The sequence below is a fragment of the Prenolepis imparis genome, unplaced genomic scaffold, assembly GCF_030444845.1.
Source record: "Prenolepis imparis isolate NDT839.2.m4 unplaced genomic scaffold, iyPreImpa1.0 SCAF_166, whole genome shotgun sequence".
Lineage (NCBI taxonomy): Eukaryota > Metazoa > Arthropoda > Insecta > Hymenoptera > Formicidae > Prenolepis > Prenolepis imparis.
Window position 1 is genome coordinate 1,353 of NW_028141324.1, and position 11,579 is coordinate 12,931.

Genomic DNA, 11,579 nt, shown 5'->3' on the forward strand with positions numbered 1-11,579 from the left:
TTATTATTATATTAGGAATTCTTCTACACGCGCTGAACATGCGATATATTATTAACCCTTCAATACATAATTTTTCACCCTTCCATCAATGTCTGGATATCAACTGCTTTCTTTTTATTTTTGACACATTGTACAGCGACAATTTCTTTATAACAGCTGCTGGATTTTTTATATTTAAGAGGTTTCCGAATACACATTTAATATTTAAAATTGTTTAGGGTATCCGTTCATTGACAGAAGGGTTAAACTTGGTTTGCAAATAATTTCTTAATTTTGATGAGACATTCAATAATCTTGCGACGTAAATTTTGTAGAAATATATATCGGTGACGTGAACGCGTTACACCATATCAACATTAGCCTTGCTCAAACTAAACTACTTGATCGATGTGCTTTACGCGGAGTACATTTGAAAGCACACTACATATAGATCAGGCATGAAAATTTAGCGAGCAAACGAATAAAACAATGGGTATCAACGAGGAGAAGTTATACGGGGGATGTTGAAAGAAAAGTATAGAGAAAGAGGAGAGGGAAGGATGGAAGGGGAAGTAAGAAATCTTGCGGACGCCTCTCATTCGCGTGCAATCGAATCACCAAGACGGTTTCTCGGCCAACCTTTTGTTCGAAAGCGTATAGCTTATCAGGGAATACTTTAAAAGGTTGGGTCAATCCTTTGCCATTTAAAAGAGAAACGAAGAGCCTGTTTTGTATCCGGAAAGCGGACTTATTCCACTCGTATTTATATAGGGTGTATTTCGGACATTTAGCAAGGCCGGCACGTATCCCCACTCTCTTTCTCTTTCTCCTTGGTAAGCACATCGAATTTACCGTCGAGATTATCGGGTACACGAAGCCCACTACGTGTAAGCCATTTTTTCCGAGGATCTGAAGGGAAAATGCCAAGTATCATCTCTGTTTTTCATTCTCGATTCCGCGTACGTTCCGCGAGAAAAAATCTAGGAAATGCGTGTTGCGAGAATTTTTTTGTTAAATTAATTTAACGCGCTTATACAAATATTATCCCCATACTGCTACTTGAAATTGGGCCACTGTTTCTTAATCTAAGGGAGTAACAACTTTGTCGATGAGACTACGTCAACTTGACTATACAAGAACTTCCCCTTTCTAAGCGCATTAATGTAGATTAGTTGGAAGATGCTGATATCCTTATAGCTATTTGAAAATCTGCGTCTACATCTGGATAATCTATTCATATGAAGAAGATAAATATTTATAAAATAATGTTCAAATATTTTAATATTTTTAAAATAATTTTGAATGATATATTTCATATGATAGTTCATTGTTTATACGAGATAAAAGAATGTATGTATGCATATGTGTGTGTCTGGACAACATTTGCATTTACTTATATTATTTTTTTGTCGTAATATAATTAAACTGGTCTTTAATGTACGAGAAGTTTTAATGTTGTCATATATTTTAAATATTATAATTGTCGTGAGCTTGTACAAATTTATTTTGAAGGTGTTCAATTTTGAGCAATTTATAAGTCGATGAATTTTAATTATGAAGTCGCTGTGTTGTTTTTTATCGTTGTCATATTTAAGGCGGATAGTAGTAGTATGTCAGCTATAGCGGGTCAAAACAAACCCCCACCACTCGACCACTGGCGCCGACCCCCCACCACTCGGTCACTGACGCCGGTTTTTAGTCGGATAAGTCAGGATTCCCCGCTGGTTTTCGATTAGATAAGACAGGGTCACACCTCATATCTAGTAGCGATATTATTATTAGTGATAATGAAGCACTTAAAAGTTAAACAATAGAAACAAAGGTCGGTGACGGCGTGATGAAAAAAATAACAAAATTATCGCACGGTTGAAGATTACAATAGAGCTTTACGAGAGTGTTTCGCTGTTAAAAGGAAAAAGGGAAAGAGTGGAAAGAAAATACTGGACAATTTAAATAAAAAAAAGACACATTTATTCATGGTGATTTTACAAAAGTCAATATAGTTATTATAAGTATATACATAAAGTTTAAAATGTGTTAAATATGTTTCTCGCGAAGAAAAATTTTACAAAATAAATGTGCGATTAATCGATCATTAACTTATTACACTTAAAATTGCGGGAGAAAGACGTTTCATAAATTTTCATTTTATTTTACAATTATTTTAAAGTTATTACTAATACTATATACAAATACTTAACTATTACAATATTTCCAATTGCTTAAACCTAATAAATGTAAAAAATATTTGTAATCTATTTGAAAAGAAAGACGGAAGACTGAAAAAATACGAGAGAAAAGAATATTATTCCGATGGTAAATAACCGTGTGGAACTGAATAACGGCTATTGATAAATCTACGTTTTACTAATACGCATATTTTCGTCGCGTCCCGCGTTACAATTTCATGAAACGCAGTGCGCCGAATGGCGCTAAAACGCAGATTTATCGATGTCTCATCTTCTTCTTCTTCTTCGTCATCTTCTTTTTCTCGTGTTTTTTCTCGCACTAATAACAATTTTTTAATACTATTAAAATTAACACGTCGCGAGTTCTCGTAATTCAGAGTTATACCTTTAACTTTGCAAGTTTCATGTATACGTCCGTCTGGTGTTCGTACAATGTAAGCGTAAAATTTCGGACCGCCGGACACAAACTCCTCGATGTAGCTACCATGACGTAGCTTTCGAGTTCGTCGGTCATATCGCCTAGAAAATTGCCTGTACTCGGTTCGTACTCATTTGGATTTCCTGTGCTTACGCAAGAATCGGTATCGTAATATAATACACGACGATCTAAACGTTCCAAATATTCATACAATTTTAGTCGTGCCTGTGCAGTCGTGTATGCGGCTATCACGACGTTAGTTATCGGTGAGGGTACGACAGCCTCTCGTCGCTTTCGCCACGAAACATATATTACCTCGTCGTTTACAGGTAATATATCGGATATCTCGTGTTCGGGACTTGTTAATAATGTCATTAAATGCTGTTGGGTTTTAACGACTTCGGTATTTGGCAAATTGGAACGCTGGCCAAATTTTCCCCAAAATGAATTTAACCAAAACTTTGCGACCGAGCGTAAACCGGGATTCCGCGCGATGTTATGCTTATCGAGAACGATATCTTCGGTTTCCTCATACTCCCGTAGGTATCGCTCTTTCCCGTAGGTAACGTCGTCGTCATCCCCGCATTCGCTCGGCCACCCACTTACTTCCTGTTTAAGCTGCAAAAATGTGTTTATATATTTAGCGAACAATCCGCCCTGACGTGTTTCGCGATTGTATCGACTAATTTTATATTGTCAAATTTCATTTACTTTTGTCACGAGATAACCCTTTTCGACGGCCTTGCGTAATTTGCAGACACCCACGTACCCTCGAATTCGCGTTCGCTAGGACGCTTGTGCGTACAAGCCGTCTGTGATAATGTTTCGCAGCAACTGCGACATAAGGCGAATAACAATTTTCCGTGCGCTCGATACGGGAGTAGCGGGTGAAATAAATCGCGTAGTGGAAGTACCGTACAACGTACGAGGCCTTTGACCGAGTCAAAATTATAATTCGGAGCTGATCCGATTAAAGCGGAGCATTCATCGCCGACATAAATATCCGGATGGCCGATAGGAAAAGCTCCCATCTTCAATACATACGGGTACAAAGAACATATGTCCACGTAACGTATTTTCTCAGCACCCGTGACTTTGTAAAGGGTCGCAATATTTCCCGTACGTCCACCGAAAAATGCGTCACGAGGATCGAGCGGTGCTGTTTCCACCATCGGATGACTCTCGAGAAATTCACGCATTTCGCGATTATCCCTCATTTCTCGATCGAAGGCACACTCCCACTTTTCCGTCACTAAGTATCCCCGTTGTCGAAGTCGCCACGTGATTGCGAGAGTTCGTTCGTATCGCGAGTTGATCGTGTCACCACGTTCCGTAGCCGACGAAAGAGACTTATCACGATTTATCGGGAAGCAAGTCGCACACCCGTGCCAAAAACAGCCGTGGAACTGTAGAACGTAGCGCTGTGTCGTCGCCTCCACCGACGTTTCATAATATCCGTCGACGAGCGTTCCATCAATCGTGCGATATTCTTGCCCACGCCCCGCGTGGTTTATCGGATGGTCTAGTTCACGCTCCATCCATATTAACCATTGCAGAGCTTTATGTGAATGATTATTCGTTTTCCTATATCCACCGCGAGGAATAACTCCTATTTTATTTTCGCGCAAAAAGTTTTTACGAAAAACCGTCATACACGTCGTGGCAATAGTCGTGCATTCTTCGAATGGACATACATTACCGCGGTCAATGAAAATTTTTCTAAATGCTATACACGCTTGTCGAAGAATATCAACGTCGGTACGGCAATAACGCACAATCTCGCGTTGAAAATCGAATATTACTTTCTTTTGCATCATTTCGGTGTGCCATGCAAGAAAGCGTTCGCGTATTTCTGTCTTCATATTTTCAGGTGAATAATAATGCACGGCGGGTAATGGTCCGACATACGATTGATTTTCGACAGTGTTAAATAAATGTGGAAAAATTCCTTTATCCGACGTATTCTTCAGCCCGAAAGCCTTCGGTAGCTCGGATAATCGCATCGGCATATAATTAATACTGTCGATGAACTTCGTATGTCCTATCGTTAATACCATAATTTTCGTACCGTTCAAAATTATTTTCGGTTCCAGGTTATTCCGATTTTTAACTATATGTTGTAGAATAAATTGCGCGTCGAACGCTTTCGCATTATGTGCTATGCATATGATCTTCTTGAAACATTTCGTCCTTCGCGTTGCGAAATCTACGAATTGTTTCACCGGATCATGACGAAATACGAACTCTCGCACACCACACCATCGACAGCGCACGGATATATCGTTGTTTTGCGCGCAAGTTTCGCAAATTTGTTGCGCGATGCAAAGTGTCGAAACGTGTTTTTTTACGTACATCGTGCTTTCGAACGTCTCGTCCTGCCGCGTTTCAAAGTCGTAAAACACGAATGCGACGCGTTCTTTTCTACGTTCATATGCAGATTTGTTCGCTCCCACGTTATCAATTAAGTCTTCTTCTTCTTCCTCGATGTTAATTGTCATCGTCGCATCTATCGCCGGCAGCGATGTCGACGTCGATGGTCTGACAGTGTAATTAACATCGACACGAAGAGGTTGCATATAGCATAAATGATTTTGAGGTTGCGACGAACGACATAATCTGCAGTAAGAAACGCCGCATTCATGCTTCTCATTCACTTTAATTATTTTCCCACATTTATCGCAAAAACGTATCATGCTGCAAATACTTGAGGGTGATCTACCGTTATATGATTTCTGACTACGATGACGTTCAAAACACGATGAACCATAAAACGACCGATTGCACACGTCGCATTTTACGATTTGCGTATCAGAATAATCGCACGACGGCACGGCAAAACAACGTATTTATTCGAACATCGGTGACCGTTTTGTTTCAAAAACATACATTGCACGCTGCGCAATAATTACGAGAACCGGCGGCGGCTTTTAAATTTAATATAGGATTGTAATGACGTGAATTCTCGTAATACATAATATTTAATCGCCGAGTGGATTTGCGTCCAAGAGAAGCGAGTATCGCTGTACCGTCGTACAACGGTTTCTCGCCGCGACCAAAAGTACTAAAATTATATACAACGATCGCGATATTGTCAGCGGCAAGATATCGTTGGAAGCCCTCGATTTCGTGTATCCCGCATCCCTCTTCAGACATTATCACACCGGCATTTCTCGTTAATAGCGCAGCTCATTCGCGTTGAACACCGAACTCGAGTGTCTTACTGTATTCCACTTATCGTGTAATTCTCCTGTTCGTATGTTACCGCGTGCGCAGTAAGTTTGCGCTACTACGAGGGAGCGAGGGAAACACAAATTATCGGAATTAGTTATTTCGACTATCGAGCGTTTCGCGATATCTTCACACGTTAATACGTTACGTCCACGACCCGAAGAAACTGTGATATTAAAAATACGCACGTTAAATTGTTCGGCGATATCGAGACCTCCCGCGCTCTGCGCTACCGAACTTACAAGACCCCAAATATCCTCGTGAGTCAAGTCATGCACCGGCCGAAAGGATAAACCAGCGGGACCATGCGATAAATTCGGTGAATCGAACGTTAATCCTACATAATCACCCGGTGAATTCGCACGAATTTATCGCAAACGCGTGAATTTCGCGAAAAGCGTTTTCCAAAAACGATAAATATCCCCACCTTCGGGTAGCGGACGTATCGCGAAACTCGCTTCTCTTCCAATTACCCCGAATCTCCTAAATCGACGCGCATTTTCCCCTAGCAAATTTACATGCATAAAATTATTGCCGACCTGTTGGTGCTGTTGTTGTGGCTGTTGTTGCGAATGTTGATGATGATGCTCCTCCTCTTCACTCCCTTCCGTCACTGGTGAATTTATATTGTGATTATCCTCTTCATCCTCCTCAGTAGATGGGCCACTATAGCGAGTCAAAACAAACCCCCACCACTCGGCCACTGGCGCCAGAGGGGCGTGGCTAGACACGGCTTTTCGATCGCTGATTGGTCTATTTGTTTATTGGGGTCATTAGACCCAGGGTTCTGATAGGCTCTGTCCATAGTGGCCCAGCATTCTGATTGGCTGATTTTTTTTGGAAAGATGGAGGGTGAGTAGGGAGGGTTTTGGAAAAAGCCGACAAAATGGCGATAAAAATCGAAATATAGCGAAGCCGGCGTGGGGGTTTATGACACCCCGACCGTCTATGATAGACTCTAACTATAGTGGCCCGGCACGCTGATTGGTTGATTTTTGTATTTGGTGGGGAAGGGGGAGAGCGGACAGGGTTTCTGAAAAAAAGCCGACAATATGGCGATAAAAAATCGAGGTATAGCGCTGCCGTCATAGAGCGGTTGGTCCCCGGTGATCGTGTATAGCGCTGAAAAAAGATAAATAAAAAACGCACTAATTTCGGTTGACCGTCGTTACTCGGCGTCGCATTGACGGGTAGCGTCGGCATCGTCGCTAATAAAGAAAACAAAAAGATATACAAAAAGTACATGCGGCTAGCCTCCGCTTTGAATTTAGGCTAATTATCGTCACCACGGGTAACAAAAAGAGGCCTAATAGAAAACACGTGCATTCGAGTTCGCATTCTAGTGACGCTACGTAAAGGTTTTATTGCTGAAAAAAATAAAAAAAGTACAAGCGGTTAGTGCCCGCTTACAATTTCGGCTAATCGCTTCAGCGCCGCGTTGTCGGATATTATCGACACCTCGGGTAACAAAAGGAGGCCTAATAGAAAACACGCGCATTCGAGTTCGCATTCTAGTAAACGATACGTAGTGTTATAGCCCGAACTATAACCAGTAGTTATTAGAAATTAGAATTTACTGAATATCTTTATAGAATACTGTAAAACATTTTTGCTTATAAAAGAGCGCTCTCGACAAACGCTCGTCGCGTGAAAACGCTAACGCAGCGAGACACACGCGAAGCACCGGAAACCGCGAGATGCAAGCGAAGACCTGCGACTTCAACCTGCTTCGCTTGCAGTTAGAACAAAAACGCGTGAATATTACTAACCAATCAGAGACCTGTTTCCAAGGACCTTTCCCGAAAGAAATCCAAGAAACAAAGAGGATATAGGACGGAGAGCCCGCCCGCGAAGGCAGTCTCGAATAAAACTCCTAAACTTCAAGACGGAGTCGCTAATAAGAATCAGGACGAGAACTCACGGAACATCAGGACGAGACTCACTAATAAAAATCTGAATCATTAAGAAAAATTACTAATAAACGCTCGCTAGCCAAACCTCGAATGTTACGCGAATATTTAATTAAAGAAATAACGAGAAATAAAGTGAAACCAAATTTAATCAGAAATAAAAGTGTATTTTAAGAGAAAGAAAAGAGTACAACACTCCTAACTTCCTACGAAGTCCTGCACGACCCGAGGATCCTCATCCTTAATTCGGCGCAACCCCAGTGCCTTGTTCGAGGCACACAACAGTAGGAACAGATAGGAAGAGTAGCATTCGCTGACAATGGGCGGGTAATAAAACTAAATATGTTCGGGCATCAGAGACTGAGACGCAATATTTAGACAAATGTTGCCGAGACCGTAAATTACGCTAAAGTTTTTAAAAAGATCGAGTTTCTATTTCGCTATGAGGCAAAGGGTAGAAGATGTGGGAAAAATATAAAAGAATTCAAGTAAAAAAGTTTCACACACATTTATTATAAATTTTTCATATATATTGATATTACAAATACATAAAGTTAAAAGCGATACATAAAGTATGTTATTAAAATTACTGAATTAAATATGATATCGGTTAGCAATTACGTTAACACGTTTCTTATTTCAACAAAGAAAGATTTTGCGAAATAAATGTACGATTAATCGATCGTTGTGTTCACAATTTTCGGTAAATAGAGTAAGAAATTGATTAAGATCGTAACCAACAGACATGTAATATAGAAATACACAGCTATATTGTCCGCAAGTTTGTGCGAAAAATCCTTGTAGTTGTCGGGTATTCCATCGATGGATGATTGAGTTTCGTCGAAGACGAAGGAGAAATCCGGGCTCCAGAGGCGGTATTCCGTAGCTGTCGAAGTAGGTGTCTGTTCCGTGTTCATCGAGGAAAAAGGCGACCCAATGTTCTCCAGATCGTTTATGATCGTCTGTATTAGCGACGATAGCCGTCGACCTCGTCCACACCCTCGGAACTCTGTCGGCGGGATAGACACCCACATGCTTGGCATCGATATGGCGCAATGCTCGTAGAATTTCGCAAGAGTTCATTTTTTCGACACAAAGACGAACGCGTCGATCCTGGTATTATTTGAATAACTTCGGTATTTATTTCTCCCGCAAATCTTTCTTCTTTTTCTTCTTCTTTTTTAATTGACTGCTCGACGCTTGACAAATTTTTTGTCTCTATTATATTATCCGTTTGAGTTTGAATATTACGAATTAGAACGGGATTGACATTTATGTTGCTAGCAGCGTAATCCTTGTCGCAGTCAGTTTTCACGCTTTCGTAGCCATCATCATCGTCGTCGTCGTCGTCGTCACTCAATTGATAATTTTCGGGAGAACTACAAGTAGTGGGCTGACTAACGCTGAGAGTATCGCTGCTGCCGGTATTATTTTGATCGAGTAGCCAGCGTTTCAATTTGTAAGCGTTATGTAAGGCGCAATGAAATATCTGTCGAAATCCGTGATGAGCGCAATATTGTCCACACTCTTCCTCCAACAATAGATTTTTGAATGCTGGAGAGATACCTTCCAAATTATATATCTCTCTGGAAAGTAGATTTCGCAAGTAATGTGCTTTTTCACTGCCTCTAACGTAAATGTGACGCGTATGCCTTATAATTTCACGTAAATGCCGCGTAAAATATTTTGGATTAGCCTCGCCGTCGAACCATTCGATCCCATGATAATTTCGTGCGAGCCAGCAGTTTTGTCGTCTTACTTTTTCGGGTAATTCAGCGAACGGATAGGGCGGTATCATAATCCAATGGTCGACGATCGGTGCGTCAATCGCGACAACCGCGACTTCCTTAGGAAGAAACTTCTCGCTCGAATCGCGGAAGCCTTGAATGTCAATGACTATATCCATATTGCGAAGAAAAACTTATACGCATTCGTTGGCGAGGTTTAAGTTTTTCACGAACCGTCGACGAACGCGTCTCGAAGGAAACTGATATTTCTTTTTGTTACATTATAAGTTTTTCTTCTCGTGAAACGCGTCGGCGAGTGGAAGTGGAAGAGAGCGGGGATAAGAAAAATACAAAAAATTTTTAATCGTACGTTGCGACGAGAGACATGTAAATGCCGCGATAAAAAATTTAACCGGAAAAATCGACGATGATTTGACGAGACGAGTCTATTTCTATTACATTATCAAATTCGCCGTAAACAATACAGTTAATTGTCTCGGTGAGCGCTTTTTCGAATCGTACTTCTAATCGTAAACTGCCGTGTCTCACAAGATTCCAATGCCCGGCGCAATTAGCGGACAAATCGGGTGTGAGATCAAAAGTGAAAAGCGTGTATCCTTTGGAATAATCGTCTCTACTTATGGAATTTCTCTCGTTTAAGAAATGAATGCCCGTTTCCGAGAAGAGCGTTTGATAAGCATCGACGTAAAGCGGTTCTTCCGGCGAGAAAACCGGTTGTAATGGCCTACTAGGAATTTGCGTCCCGTCGACGTACAGAGAGAAGAAATTTATGCCGTAATTTTTAAAATTAAACGGATTTAATTTTCTATCTCCGTTAAATGCCTTATTATTAATAAATCCGACTATTATTCGTTTCAGTAGTTGTCCGAGTATTACGTTATATAATGATTCGCCCACAACACCGCTGTGAATCGTGAATGTTTTAACCTCGACTCTCGTAAGCGGATATTTAGCTGTAACTTTACTCAGCATTCGAGCATGCGCGAGTAACACTCCGGCGCTTATTTTCGCCCTTCTCACTAGCAAGGCATCGAGAATATGTATTTTTGACGCGCTGTTGCTTTCCATGAGGCAAAATGAATCTTTCGAGCGGACGAGTCTTAGTCTTACTTCCACTCCGTTAATTAAGAATTTGTCTTGATTGAAAACGTCGCAATGGAGATGTCCTACAAGATCTATTGCTCGCCCGTTGCGAATGTAATGGGCGCGTCTCGCGAGAGCGGTATTGCCTTTCGATTCCAGCGTTTCGTCCATGCGACCCGGTGTATCCGCGTCCCATAGACATGACGTTAGATGGGAAGTTTTTGCGGATGTAGAATAATTTAACAATGCCTCGATGTACGCGCGGTACGCGTAAGCGTTGTTTGGAGGCGACACGAGCTTTTGGTTGAAATACACGTCGACCTGATTGAAGATGGAATGAAGAAAATGATTTACGAGACCTACGGCGGTATCTGCTGTTGTGCCGCGTGTTCCTGGAGCTCGAGCCGCTGATTCGTCGCTCGATTTCGCGCGTTCGCGAAGACTCAGCAGAGTATGCGTGAGATCTAGATATTCTTTTCCGTGACCGGGGACGACGAATTCTATCGGTGAATCGTCCGAGAGAGAGGTCACGGGCTTGTAATGAATCCATTGTGAATTCTCGATACTAGTTTGTGTGGGTGGCAGGGAAGAGATCGAGTTCAGTCTTTAAACACTCGCTCGAATGTGTGTGAAGAAAAGACATACTTATTCTCCGACAATTGTTTCGTCGTCGCTGTCCTCGTCGCGGTTAAATGCGTGTAAATTAAAATAGATTAAGAAAATATATCGGATACGATACGTTTCTTGCCGATTTTACGTCGTTTCGTGGACGTCTTAAGTCTTTTTACCGTCGTACGGGCTTTCTTCCTCTTATTCTTCGATGATTTTGTATTCGTCTTCTTTTTCGTCTTGCTTTTCGATAAACTTTTCTTACTCGAGCGGCGGCGTTTAACGATGCGCGTGTCAAGCCCAACAAAGGGAAAATGAGCTACGTGCATTTTCGCATCCGATTTATATCCCGAACCTTTCATGAGGCTAGTTATTTTTTCTTTAGCTTGTCTTTTAAGATTGTTACGCGATTCTT

General features: G+C 41.3%; 1 protein-coding gene across 1 annotated transcript; it reads right to left on the bottom strand.

The window, feature by feature from the left end:
- Positions 1-2,553: 2,553 nt before the first annotated feature.
- On the bottom strand, positions 2,554-6,619 carry LOC145947855 (uncharacterized; the record flags this gene model as incomplete). Its single annotated transcript, XM_083057627.1, has 6 exons — positions 6,502-6,619; positions 6,242-6,427; positions 5,999-6,151; positions 3,506-5,239; positions 3,356-3,420; positions 2,554-3,204 (listed from the first exon to the last, which is right to left on the bottom strand). Coding segments are annotated over exons 1-6 (2,907 nt in total), but the record flags the coding sequence as incomplete, so codon positions are not given.
- Between the last annotated feature and the right edge of the window lie 4,960 nt (positions 6,620-11,579).